This window comes from Eulemur rufifrons, chromosome 25 (genome assembly GCF_041146395.1).
Source record: "Eulemur rufifrons isolate Redbay chromosome 25, OSU_ERuf_1, whole genome shotgun sequence".
Classification (NCBI taxonomy): Eukaryota; Metazoa; Chordata; class Mammalia; order Primates; family Lemuridae; genus Eulemur; species Eulemur rufifrons.
In genome coordinates this window covers 8,087,737-8,101,640 of record NC_091007.1, presented here as the reverse complement: position 1 = coordinate 8,101,640, position 13,904 = coordinate 8,087,737, and the positions used below count along the sequence as shown (strand labels likewise).

At 36.2% G+C, this 13,904-nt stretch overlaps 1 protein-coding gene across 1 annotated transcript in view; it reads left to right on the top strand.

Annotated features, from left to right (window-relative positions):
• ANKRD30A (ankyrin repeat domain 30A) overlaps window positions 1-4,829 on the top strand; it is a 29,693-nt gene extending 24,864 nt beyond the window's left edge. The window contains exons 15-16 of the mRNA XM_069458627.1: window positions 3,491-3,536; window positions 4,699-4,829. Coding sequence (XP_069314728.1) covers window positions 3,491-3,536; window positions 4,699-4,829 — 177 coding nt within the window. The remainder of the gene's footprint in view (window positions 1-3,490; window positions 3,537-4,698) is intronic.
• Window positions 4,830-13,904: the final 9,075 nt, after the last annotated feature.

Sequence of the window (13,904 nt, the reverse complement as noted above, 5' to 3'; positions counted from 1 at the left end):
TCAATAAGTTATTGAATGAGTGAACTTTATATTTGTAATTTGGGGGCTTTGCTATTTTTATTGATTTCACTATATTTCCTTTTCTAAAATCGGATTCCTTTCAACTCTTCCCTTCTTTTTTTTTTTTTTTTTTTTTTAATGAATGACCTGGGGCTTTCTTCCCTTCTTTAAAGTGGGTGTTTGCTTGAAAGAATGTGCAGTAAGATTGTAAAATCAAGGAAGATGAAAACATTTAAGTGCTGTATGGTCATCTTGGGGCTGTGGTGGGGTAGGCAGCAAATGGCACTCCTCTCCTGCTTCTGAGTTCAGAACGCAGGAATCAGACAGGTGGACATCAGCATCCTCGCTTTGTCACTGACTCATGATAACTAGTGGGAGGATGTGGCGCAGATGTGCAGCCACAGGGGGGCTTCTGAATACTTCGTCCCAGATTAGGCACTACCCACACAGTTGTAAGAGGAGGGAACAGATGCCGGACACCTGTCCCGGGAGCAGGCTGCTCACTGCAGAGATGACAGTAGACCTGAATTCATGTCACTGTGCATCTTTTCAAAGAAGAGAGGCAGAGCCTAGCACACACACTCAATGTGCCTCACCCAAATTCATCCTCCTCTCCAGAGGAAGGTAGAGTGGAAGTGCTCTCTTGGAAACTTGAGGCCATAGAAATGAAGGTTCTATCATTTAATTATGCCTGGATTTAAATTATAATTCCAATTAAACCCATGTGTTTATGTGCACCAATTAATGATGAGAAGTTAGAAGTATGCTAAATAGTAGAGAGATTGTTTTGTGTTTTCAACTTTGCTATAAATATCCCACAACATGGATAATTTATTTGTTGATTGTTTTTGGTTAACCAAGTTTTATTTGGAGAAAATGAAGAGTTTTTTTAAGGAAGAATTTTCTCAATTTCGGCTGCCTTGGTTCAAGTAAAGATTTTCTCCTACAAGTTGCCTGTTCTGTAGTTTATAAAATTTTTTCTTTATGAATTGAATATAACAGAAGTTCTGATAATTTGTGTTCTTTAATTTCTATTCATAACTTTAGAACTTAAGAGTTTAAAGAGCTACTCTTTCATGTCTCATGCCTAAACAGTATTGAGCTACATGAGAGTTGTACATATACATTTTTTCTGTTATATTTTAAAATTTGTGTGTGTGTGTATAATATGTGTATATATTGTGTGCGTGTGTATATATGTATATGTATATTGTGTGTGTGTGTGTATATATGTGTGTATATATAGTGTGTGTGTGGGTGTGTGAATATGAAGGAAGCAGCTGGCACACAACCCCAGGCTCAGTAAGAAGACCTACAGCCCATTCCTGGCCTGTGGCTAATTGGCTTTGTGACCTTGGGCAAACTAGTCTCTCTGAGCCTGTGTTGCTTTTATGTAAATTTAGGGACTTTGACTAAATCAGTGACTTTCATACCTTTTTTTTTTTTTTTTTTTTGACTAGGACAGTGATTAATGTCAACAAGACATTGTAATCTCCTTTTTTTCCTTCCATAATCTATATCAGGCACTGTATCAAGTTATTCAACTGGAGACAACAATTTTGAATTTCTATTAAGGGGGAACTATGAGGAAAATGTGTGATTTAGTGGGAAAGTAAGAATAAAATGAAAGGAACTTTTATAAAGTCTCTTAGTATTTGCTAGTTTTCACATGTGAATATGGACAAAACCACCCCAGCCTCCCACAAGCCAGGACTCAACCTCCTTGAGCACCATTGACATTCCAGACCCTTTTCCTCAGCTTCTGGGTGTCCCTCCCAGAGGAGCTCCCTCCCTGTGGCCTGGGTCTGTCCCTTTTCCCGGGAACTTTCATATCTGACCTGGTATCTCTTTCCCAAAGGCAGTTGCCCTCGGCAGTCATTTATGTGGTTGAAAGTATTCAAGGGTCAGGGAAAGGCTGACAGAGAATTTATGCAGGGGGAGGCCACTTCCAGGTTGGAATGGAGGCAGTGATCTCTCCCAAGTGCTCTTTAAGAATTAGGAAAAAATAATGCCTTTGCTTGTATTTGTTATAAAAAAAAGTTTTGTCCATTTAGAGACTTAAGACTTCCATAGCACAGAAGTAAGCAATTTTCATTTTTATCTAAGTAAAATTTATGTATTTTGAAAGTATTTGTGACTGGAATATAAAGGAATAATAAAATTGATTATACATATGAAGTAAATATTTCAGAGAAGAGCTTTTGGGGGAAAATATAATAACATTACATTAGTAGTTCCCCTTATTTCAAGTCATGTAAAAATGTACATTTTACATAGTGTTTATTAATGATAATAGAAGAGCCTTTCAATAATGGCTTCTCCGTTTATCTGGTGTTGAGTTATTACTTTTACAAGATCTGCCTAGTAATTCTGTTTTCACCTTATTCGTTTTATAAAGACTATGTATAATATTATAGTAACAGAAATGTTATGGTAAACAGTGCCTCAAAATACTGGTAAACCTGTTAGAAAAATTTGTCTTCACACCTAAAATTTGTAAAGGCATCGGATAGCATATTATCATTATCACCACAAAGTATTTGTTAACTATACTATTTCAGATCCTGTTCTGGGCATTTAGGGAGAGAATAGTTTTTATACGAAGATTAAAATAAGAGCACTCTAGATGGGAAGACTTGCAGTATAGTTGAAAATATTCTCACACATTTCATAATTAAGTAGATAACTATAACTAGTCAGATGTTTCAAAATTGGTAGTAATTTCTGAAAAGAAATCAAAGTTACAATTAAAGAACTATATATATTGTCCTTGTGTCTAATTCTAGAACGTCATGAAGCGAAGCAACTAAGTTTAAAAAATTGGTGGTAACCTGTATTTATCCTTTTTTAAGCAAATTTTCTGAAATCTTTATGTCCATATGAATAAATAAGTGTTAATTATAATATAGATAGCATAATATTTTTACTTAATCTTTTGCCCATAGAATTTTCACGTGACATTATGACAGTACCACTTTCTTCGTGTATGTATTATATTTAAGATTCTGTGCTGAAAAATTAATAGCATAGAACACACTTTACAATCTTAATTTTCTGAAAGTGAAGAGTGGAGAGTTCATTTTAAGGAAAAATCTGTTAAAGTAAAAAAACTGATGAAACCCTTATAAAGGGGAGAGTTTTGCTAAGAATTAAGTGATGCATTCTTTGCAAAATATGACTTGAATTGTTTAACGTTTACACTAATAAGGGAAAACATCACCGTTCTGAAATGATGTATATTCAATAGATCAATATTATTTGTATTTTTATCAGATTAATCTAAGCAGCATTATAACAGATATTTTCTGTTATCTAAACATAAAATAGGTAGGAATTTTATTTACTTTTATGATTATGTCTCTAGGCAATCCGCAGGTCAGGTCTAGTCTCTAAAAGTAATAAAGGCCACATTTTGTAAGTGATATATCATTCCCATAATAATGTCTCTTGTTTAACTTAAAAGTTATAAATAATACTTCACTTATTTCAGATGCAGCTGGAGTTTGAAAAAAATATAACTAGAGAACTAGAAGAAGGTATGTTGCCAAAATTTACGAATGAAATTCAGATTAATTAATTGATTTCTGAAATAAATTATCAATACAAATGACATTCCTTTCCATTGTTTGGTTAATAGGTACTGCATTAAATATTTTTTCTTTTACACATGCAATGAAAGGTGTAAAAACATAAACATTCATAACTAGGAGTATACTTACGTCTCATTAATTCATCATTTTCCATAGCTTTAAAAAAATTTCACGAAGTCTGTACATCTCTTTTTTCTGGCTCTATGCTTTCTTCACTTCTGCCATCCCCATGGAACTGCCAGCCAGCAGCTAAAATGATTCCCAGAAAACAAAGCCATCATCAGCTTCTCAGGTTTACAGTAGTGATTTAAAGCCAGAAGACCCCAGACTCATCTAGTAACACTTAGTGAAGCAATTACAGTTGACAAGCAGTCACTTGACAGGTGACATTTTAAATCTCTAGTCATTTCCTTTGTCATTGGTTTACTTTTGCCCCCAGGAATAGTTACAGATTCCTTGGAAGAAACATCCAAATCACCCGGATCGATTTGGTTCTTGTCAAGTTACTCAGCCTATCTCTTGCCACTAACTGTACTCTGCCCCTTTGCTCTAGCCTCTGGCCAAACTGGACCACTGAGAATTCCCCAATGTCCTCCTCACCTCCAGCTCTTTGCACTTGCTTTTCCATCTGCCATACTTGTTCCTTCTCCTCCAGGTATCAACCTACATATCGTCTCCAGCCAAAAGACTCCAATATTGACACAGAACTGAGATAGATGACCCTTGTGTGTGTTTTAGTAGTGCCTTCGTTTATACCTGTCGTGGTGTCTATGACTCTGTGTGGAGTTTTTTTAGGTTATAGTGTATGGTTACTGAGGGGTGGACTGTATCATCTTCATCTTGTAATTCTAGTGCTCGTCATAGTACCTTGTCATAGTTGCTGAATAAATGATTGAACAATGAGAAAACCAGAAGCTCTGGTACTTACCCATAATGACAATTCAATGTGTAACTATGGGTAAATTATATGTCATAGTAATTTTGTACTATAGTTATACACACCTGTTTTTCATTCTTAGCACTGATTAACTTTTCAGCTTTTTTACTGACTTAGTTAACTATGGAATCTTGTAGATAAACAATGTAATTCTTTTTTTTTTCTTTCCAGAAAAAAAAAATGTTCCTACTAAATTGGAATCTAGATCCCATATAGCTTCTTCTGTAGACTCTACTGATGATCTACTTAGGAAAGCATCTCAAGAATATGTACAGATTTTAAAAGAAAAGTATATGGCCTGAAAAATAATAAAATTTATTTTCTGGGCTGTTTACATGGCATTTTAAAATTATTTGCCATTGAACATATGACTTGAAAATCTTTATTAAAGGGTAAAATTTATATCATATAAGTCTGATGAAAATTTATATAGTGTTTTAAGTGATGTTTCTCGGCCTCTTTAACCAACTTTTAAGGAGGTTTTACAAATGAAAACCACTTTAGAGACATGCCACTAGAAATCTTCCAAGCTGAACTTCCCGAATACCTGTCCTGACTTTTTGCTTCAGTAAGGAAGCACCCAGGAAACAGTATCGTTAAAAATATAATAGTACTGCCCGGGAGGGGAAAGAGGGGATGGGAAGCTATTGTTCAACAAGTATAGTTTCAGTTTGGAAGACGACAGAGTTCTTGACACGGACAGTAGTGACGGCTGCACAACAGTGTAGAGGTACTTAATGTCACAGAACTGTGTCCTTAAAAATGGTCAGAATGGTAATTATAGATGTTACATATTTTACCATCAAAAATACTCACCTGAAGAAAATAAAAAGCACTCTTAGGTAAGTATGTTGTGTGCCCAGGCTTAGGAATTACAGATGTAGAACATGAGTATAAACTGGTTCTGGGCAATTAAAAAAAAATAGTCTGTAACTTTGGTTCAGAGCCTAAGCCTACTGTTACCTTCAGTCACTTCCAAATAGCTGAGGGTCAGATTCTTAAGTAAAGATTACTGTGTCGCAAGCTATGAATTACCCAGAATCCATTATTTTTCCTTATTTCAAAGTGAGCATTTTGGAGAACAAAATAAAACCTCAATTTAATTTGAGGTCCTGGCCAAACATTGCTAAATGCAATACATTAATTTTGTTTATATTTATATTTATTTATTTTCCAAGTACTATTTAATATTTGATAAACATTGACCCCCCCCAAACATTAATTAATTTAATTCCAGAAGCTTTCTGTGAAAAGGCCACTTTAATAGGAGTTTTTTCCTGTATGAGTAGGGTCACCAGATTTAGTAAGATAAAGGTCTCCCATTAAATTTGAATTTCAGATAAACCACAAATACTTTTTTAGTTTATTCCTTATGTAATATCTGGGAATGCTGTATGTGAAGAATCTTCATGCAGGATATTCTTCTAAATTAAGGAAGCTCATGCTATTATTTTAAGTACCTTCTCATGTGGGTTATTTGATTTGTTAAGTTTCAGAGGCTAATTTATCAGTCTATAATTTAGGTCAAATGCATAAAGTGGTTTTATTTTCTACCCAATATTATAGAAATAAGGGGCTACTTGGCTACTGTTTCTCCTTTGCTTGTATGTTGTATGTTTGCACGTTAGTTGTATGTTGTTAAAAATGAGTATGATGCTTAGATTACTACTTCAGTTTAAATGTTTCCTGGTTACAACTTATGCTTTCCATAAAATGCTCCATAATTGTCTATAACTTTAATTGTATCTCTGTAGGTTGTTTTAAATGAGGAAAAATTGCTCAGGACTGAGGTGTCAGATGAGCAGAAGTGGACAGGAAAAGGTGGTGGTTGTGTTCTGTGAGTTCCCCTCTGGTGTTTGGAACTGTCCTCAGTTCTCCAGAGCTGAGTGGGTCTGGGCAACCACATCCAACCATTTGTTTATTAATTAAAACATTTATTTCACTCATCATATCTCTTCTTGCTAAGACTACTATGAAATGCAATTAGAGAGAGCACATAATTTGCATGATTAGCAAATGTTACATTTAGCCTTTCTAAATGTAACAAAGTTGTTGAGTTGTTTAAGGATATGTTAGTTTTGCCAGGGTGTACTATGGTACAGGCCTATTGTCTTAGTCCCTTGAAGTTCCAGTGTTTACATGCTGCAAATATATATTATAAGATTGTGTAATATCAACAGGGTCAGTTTTCACACAGTAAAATGTTTAATTGAATACTTTGTTTTTTGTATTTGTATTTTTTAAAATTTTATAAATATTTAATTTTCTTTTTTCCTTCTCTTTTTCCTTCTTTCTTCCTTTTTTTCCCCAGCACAGATCCCAGGAATGTTTTTGTATTTTTAAAATATTAATAGGTATACTTCTTGTCTGAGAAGTAAGTTGCTATTATACTATAAAGAAAATTGGAAAGAAAGAGATACATGTGTATCTCCCACATTCTGTTCATGGAAGACACTGTTGATTTTCTACCCATCGACTCCTTTATGGTGCCGATGAAAACCTGTTTTGAATTTCACTGCACTAAGTGGTCATGGCCATGTATTCAGAGGAAGGGGGACAGCCCAAAGAAAGGCACTCTCAGTGGATCATAATTGGTCTAGAGCAAGCATGTCCACCTCCTTCTTCTCAGTGGTTGGGTTAAGCATGACTATGTGAAATATTTTGGTCAACGAGACAGAAAGAAATTGGCTCAGGACTTCTGAGAGAGCTTTTTCTTAGCAATACAGGAAGACATAGTTGTGTTTTTTCCTATGATTTTTGCCCCTGGCATCTGATGCCACAACTGCTGAACTATCCTGAAATGAGGATGGAGGTAACTTAAGATAATAAATCAACAGGTGAAGGGTAGAGGGACAGAAAGTTAAAAGTACTTTGGTCCTTTATGATGTTGAGACACCGAGTATGCAAAGGATATTAATCGGTCATTCAAATCTCCCAATGCTGACACCAGCATTCCCTTAAATTTAAGTGAACAGGAAAATATAGGCAAAAATTGGAAAGAGTGAGTTCAAAAACAGTCTGTTAAATGAGGTCACATAAACTATGTGGAAATTTAATTTAAAATGTTGAACTGTGTCCACGGTTGTATGCACCTCTGAACAACAGGTCTATATTCTTGAAGGGCAATATTATTTCATTTTGCATTTTTTTCCTTCATTTTTCTGAGAGGTGTCATATGAAAGCAGAAGGCTCATGAGGAGGCATTGAGCCTGGCCCTAATGTACATTTCTCCGCAGGAATGTCACGCGGGCACTGCAGCCAGGGGCCTGCGGTGCCATTGTGGATGGCTGGGTTCCTGTCCTCAGCGAGGGAGAGCTGGGAGAAGGCAGGCACGGTGCAGATTTCCTTCCAATCACTTGCTTAAGAAATACATTCAAGGTTCAAACTAAAATGAATTGGAAATTTTACAGAAACATTTAGAGCCACATATCAAGCTTGTGTCACTTTTAAATATTTGAAAATGCATACAAACCATATGGGTCTACTTTTGTCAAAAGTATGGCTTTTGCATTTTTCTTAAGTAACCACCATTTGGATTCTTTGTTCTCTTAAATTTTAGGTCTTTTAGCACCTCAACACACCTTCCAAGTGTTCTTTGGAATATGTTTTCTGGTTTGACTGTTAGTTTAGATGACGTCTATGGCCCATTTTAACTCTAAAACTCTGTGATCTGTATCCATTTGGTTAGAGTATGTATGAATAAAGCCAAGGTCATTTAATGACTTCACCCTATTACCTTTTCCATGTGCTCTCGTTCTAAAGTTGGCTAGACATTTTGAAAAGTAATGCTTGTTAGACAAATACTAATACCTCAGAGTCTCTGCCCTGCGAATTCAGAACCAGTCATTATTAATGGTGAAAATGACATTGTTTTGCCTTACTCAATGATGTTAACTTAGCAAACATTTATTGAGTGAGCACCCATGCTGGGCAAGACATTAAGAAATATAAAAAATGATATCAAAAAGACAGGCAATAATGAATGCTGGTGAGGATGTGGAGAAAGGGGAACTCTTGTACACCGTTGGTGGGAATGTAAATTAGTACGGCCACTAACGTGAACAGTATGGAGGTTCTTCAACAAACTAAAAATAGAACTCTCATATGATCCAGCAGTCCCGACACTGGATATAGATCCAAAAGAAAAGAAATCAATATATCAAAGAGATACAGGCACTCCCATGTTTATTGCAGCACTATTCACAATAGCCAAGATAGGGAATCAACCTAAGTGCCCATCAGTGAATAAGTGGATATGCTATATATATGCAATAGAATATTACTCAGCCATAAAAAGAATGAAATACTATCATTTACAGTAAAATGGGTAGAACTGGAGGCTGTTATGTTCAGTGAAATAAGCCAGGCATAGAAAGACAAATATCACATGTTCTCCCGCATATGTGGAGCCAAAAAAAATTAGATCTCATGAAAATAGAACTAGATTGGTGGTTACCTGAAGGCAGGGAAGGGAAAGGAGTAGAGGGAGAGGAAGTGGGGAAAAAAGAATATAGATGTATTTATTACTACTGATCTGTACACTTAAAAATGGTAAAGATGGTTAAATTACGTATGTATATTTTACCTCAATAAAAATTTTAAAAAACACGCAAAATGCAAAATCCAGTAAGTGTTTTTGAAGGCTCAACAATTTTCTCAGCAGTGACGCTTTTCAAACTACCCGTAGTGAACACGGACTATTTTTTTGTAAAATGTAAAATATTGTGGCAATGCCAGATTGCTATGAAAGTTTTCAAATCTATATTCCCTGTTACTACACAATTAGTTTGCAGATTAGTACCAATTATCTTAGTACATTTTGAGCAGCTACACTAAGTAACGAGTTAATACAAAGTAAAGGATATTGTCACCATCATTGGTGTAAGAATTTTGTGGAAAGGACGAGGCTAACATATGTAACCAAGAAGAAAATACAGCATATGGCACAAGTACTAAAGGTAAGCTAGACATATAAAAAAGAACAAATGATAATAGGAAGAAATGAAGATGGTTGATACTTTTTAAACCAGGCATTGTAGGATGAGTAAAATTTGAAAACAAGGGAAAACAACAATCTATAAGGAAGAAAGTGAATAATGCTTTGTGTTGGAGGTAAGCATGGTGTCTGGACAAGAGTCATTTTTACACAGGATACATTAAAGGTCAAGGATCTCTTGGCTGGGTGCGGTGGCTCGCGTCTGTAATCCTAACACTCTGGGAGGCCAAGGCGGGAAGATAGCTAGAGGTCAGGAGTTCGAGACCAGCCTGAGTAAGAACGAGACCCCCCCCCCATCTCTATTAAAAATAGAGAAAAACAGCTGGGTGTGATGGTGTGTCCCTGTAGTCCCAGCTACTCAGAAGCTGAGGCAGGAGAATCACTTCAGCCTAGGAGTTTGAGGTTGTTGTGAGCTAAGCTGACGTTGTGGCACTGGGTGACAGAGGGAGACTGTTTACAATAAATAAATAAATAAAGACTTCAGGGACCTCTAAATTGCCATCATCACATTAAAAAAAAAATTGTTCTGGATCCCAGATTGGAACTTTGGCTCAAACACCGGTTAACTCCTCAGATCCACAATCCGCAGTGTACAGCTTCCTACTGGGAAACAGGTTTCTACGCCAGCAGATGAGGACTCATCGACTTCATGCTCGGCCTCTCAAAGTGCAGTTCTACAGTCAGGATGCAAAAACGAAAAACTAGCCCAAACAGTATTTAAACTGTCTTTCATTTAACACTAAAAGTCATACAATGCTTATAACATAAAACTTTGTTTTTAAAAGTATATTCAGTCAACTTTGGGTGTAAAACAATGAGAGCTCTCTGCCTACAAAGTATAAAAAGTAATTATACAATGAAATGATTCTTCAACACTGGCTTGCCTTGACTGCTGCTCTCGTCGTCAGATGCAAGGCGCCTCCTTACCACCAGGTGGCAGTAAAAGCCAGGTAATGACTCAGGTCTGCACTTTGGAAGTCTCCAACCATAAATTGGTGTCTCCTAACTTTAACCTGTTATTTCTAAGAGCTTCCATTATATGCATTTCACTGGTATTTTATTTAATGCATAAAGTTACTATTTTGAATGTGGTTTTTACATTTTCACAATATAAAAGACACAGCTCAATGATTCTTTTTGCCTATAAAATGGCAAAACTTCTATTTATTTGTTCTCCATCTCACTGATCCCATTTTTGCTGTGTAAATTCTGCTTTCTGGTCCCGTAAATGCATCATTTAGTCACCTGCTTGTTGGTTTACTTTCCTTAGGGTCTTCCTTTCTTGTACACATTTGAATCATCCCTTCTCTTTTCCGACAGCTTTAACTAACATTTATTAACGGCCTACTCTGTGTCAGTTGTTTGTTCAGGGGGGACTTGCTTGTACGTCAACGCTGCCAGAGGTTCTGGCCCACGTGTCCACGGGCAGATCAACTGCTTCCCCTCTTTCCACACGCACACCCATCGGTCAGGTGATCCTTTCAGCTGCCTCCGTTGGCTTATTGTTCATCTCTCGTGTCTACACAGTCAATGCTTTCTTGATTTTTTTGTTAACAGAAAGCTCATGCTCTTTAAAATTTAATGCTGTTTCTTGGACTGAAATTTTTCTTTTTGTTTTATTCTAAGAGTTTACTTTTATTCTAAAATACTCTTTTTTCATTTTGGCTGTCAGATGTTTCTAAAACTTCAAAAGTTGATTTGGACTTTGTTGTTTTAATTATTTTTTTCTGTTACTCATCTTCAAAATGAATTAGGCCTGGTGTTTGCCAGTAAACTGCATGGATAAATTCTCCTTGGCTGCAGTCACTGTCCACCTGATTGCTGTTTCCATCCTCCTTTCAGACCTTAAGCTGAGGAGTGGAACGATTACCATAGTCCTAGCCAAAGTGTAGTGCTCGTTATCTATTTTATGCAGTTTTGAAAGGTAGATGAAAATACTTAAATGCTCCCACTTCTCAGGTATGTGAATATATGTAAGAGAATTTATTCAAAAATTATTTGATGTATGTACTAACTTATATGTTCTTAAGAAACAGAGGGAAAAAAGTACGATCAAGACCCAAGGAACAAAGCTTCCTTAAGTTCTTCTTTATCCATTTCTTTTGACTTCAGGATTCAAAAGCCAATATTTCAGGACACCTTGCTAGTCTACTTCTATCCCTGATGGTTTGCATTAAAGGTAAATGAGGGAAGTGGTATGCTAATCGACTGTGCAGGGATGCAGGGCAGGAATTAGGCTCGGGGAGATGGGAGACCTGGGGAGAGTTCCCTATTAATAGCTAGTGAAAGCCCAGGTCTCTGAGGTGGGGAGTGTGCTGTCGGAGTAGATGGAGACCTCCTCGCCCTCTTCTAACTAGCCCCTGTATTTTGTCATTGGACTAGAGCTCCACCTTGGTAATGGGAAATTCTCATAGTTTCCGACAGACCAATGACCATGAGCCCTAGTTTCTATATGGTTGTAAGTTACCTTTCTTAGTATGTTGTCATGACTATTTTAATTTCAAATTTTGGAAAGTAGTAATCATGGACCACTAAGAAGCTACCACCTCACTCAAATAAATAACTTCTTTGTAGATAGTCTTTAAAAATATCTTCTATTATTGAACATAATTTCCTTAATGAATAATATATTATGATGTGTGTGATGTGATTATTTCAGGAAAACTACATCATCAAAACAATTGTATTTTTGTAGTCAAAATCTAGAACTCATATTTGAAATTATTATGCATTCCAAAATCAAGGTATCTTCTGGAATCTTCTGTGCCAGGGAGGTTTATCACCACCACTACTTTCTCACTGATGCATATTTTGTACAAGAACAGTTGTAAACGTGTTATATTCATATATTTATTTAATTATGTTAAAATCCTATTAGGTAGGTATTATTATTCCCACTGAATAGATGAAGCAAATGAGTTAAAGGGCAACTAAGTAACTTGATCAGGGTCACATAACTAGTTAGATCCAATAAGTGACTTGTACTCTTAACTAGTATGATAGAGCAGGGACTTAGAGATGACCATTAAGAAGTGAACATTTCTCAGTAAGACATTCTGAAGCCTGGGAGGGTGGCTAGGACATTTATTTGGGGAATTTTCTACAGAACATCCATGCCAGACTGCCTATGCCTGTTCTACTCCAATAATACTTTACAATCTATGGGATTTTAAAAATACTTTCCGGTGATTCTTCTTAACTCTTACTCCTTCCTAGTTAAAACCCAATCCTAAAGAAAGTAACTGAGAACTAGAGCGGTGCTTATCAAACATGAGTGTATATACCAGTCAATGAAGAATTTTGATAAAATGCAGATTCTAATTCAGGAAGCTTGGGATGGGGCCTGAGATTTTGCATTCCTAACAAACTTCCAAGCAATATTGATGCTGCTGGTCCATGGACCACTCTTTGAGTAGCAAGGATCTAGATTCCTTGGAATTTGGTGCTAACCAAGCCCAGTTACCCTAATATTACCAATGTAATGGACCAGAATGGTATTCTGTGGAATGCTATGATGCTTATGTTCAATATTATACTAAATGGGTTATCTAGTGATATAGTTGTTCTCATATTTTAATAGATACATTTTTTATCTGAACCACATTTTCTTGTTCTTCTTACATGCCTTTTTCTCACTTACATTTTTAACTAAATTTTGTTATCCACAATAATTTGATTTGAGTTTGATCTGTTTGTCTGTCTTAGACCTAAGTAGAAAATGGTCTTAAAATATTGAATATAACTGATGATTGGCATCTCATTCATAGAAATGGAACACTTTCTGTAACTTTGGGAATAAAAAATTTCTTTATGTGAAATATAAATGCTTTGGGAATTATGTGTTTTTGAACTGCTATTGTCCCCTTAAAAGGATTATCTGCATTCCCTGGAAATTCAAATTGCAGGAAAAAATTTAGTCTTCTAAATTTGAAGAACAGCCTTAAAGCTCAGTTTTTAGGTATGCAAAGAGATATGGTGTGACTGTGTGCCCCAAAAAGCATGTGTCGGAAACTTAATCCTCAATGCCACAATGTTAAGAGGAAGAACCTTTCAGAGGTGATCATGCCATGAGGGTGCCACCCTCGTGAATGCATTCATGCTGTTACTGCAGGCGTGGGTTTGTTACCATGGGAGCAGGTTCCTTATAAAAGGATGACTTAGTTTCCCTCTAACACTTTATCTCTCACCCTCTTTGCCCTTTGGCCTTCCACCGTGGGATGACCCAGCAAGAAGGCCCTTACCAGATCCAGTTGCTCAGCCTTGGACTTCTCACACCTCAGAACTGTGAGAAGTAAACTTCTGTTTACTCAGTCTATGGTATTCTGTTATAGCAACACAAAATGGACTAAGACAGATATTGTACATAATATTAATCAGTGAT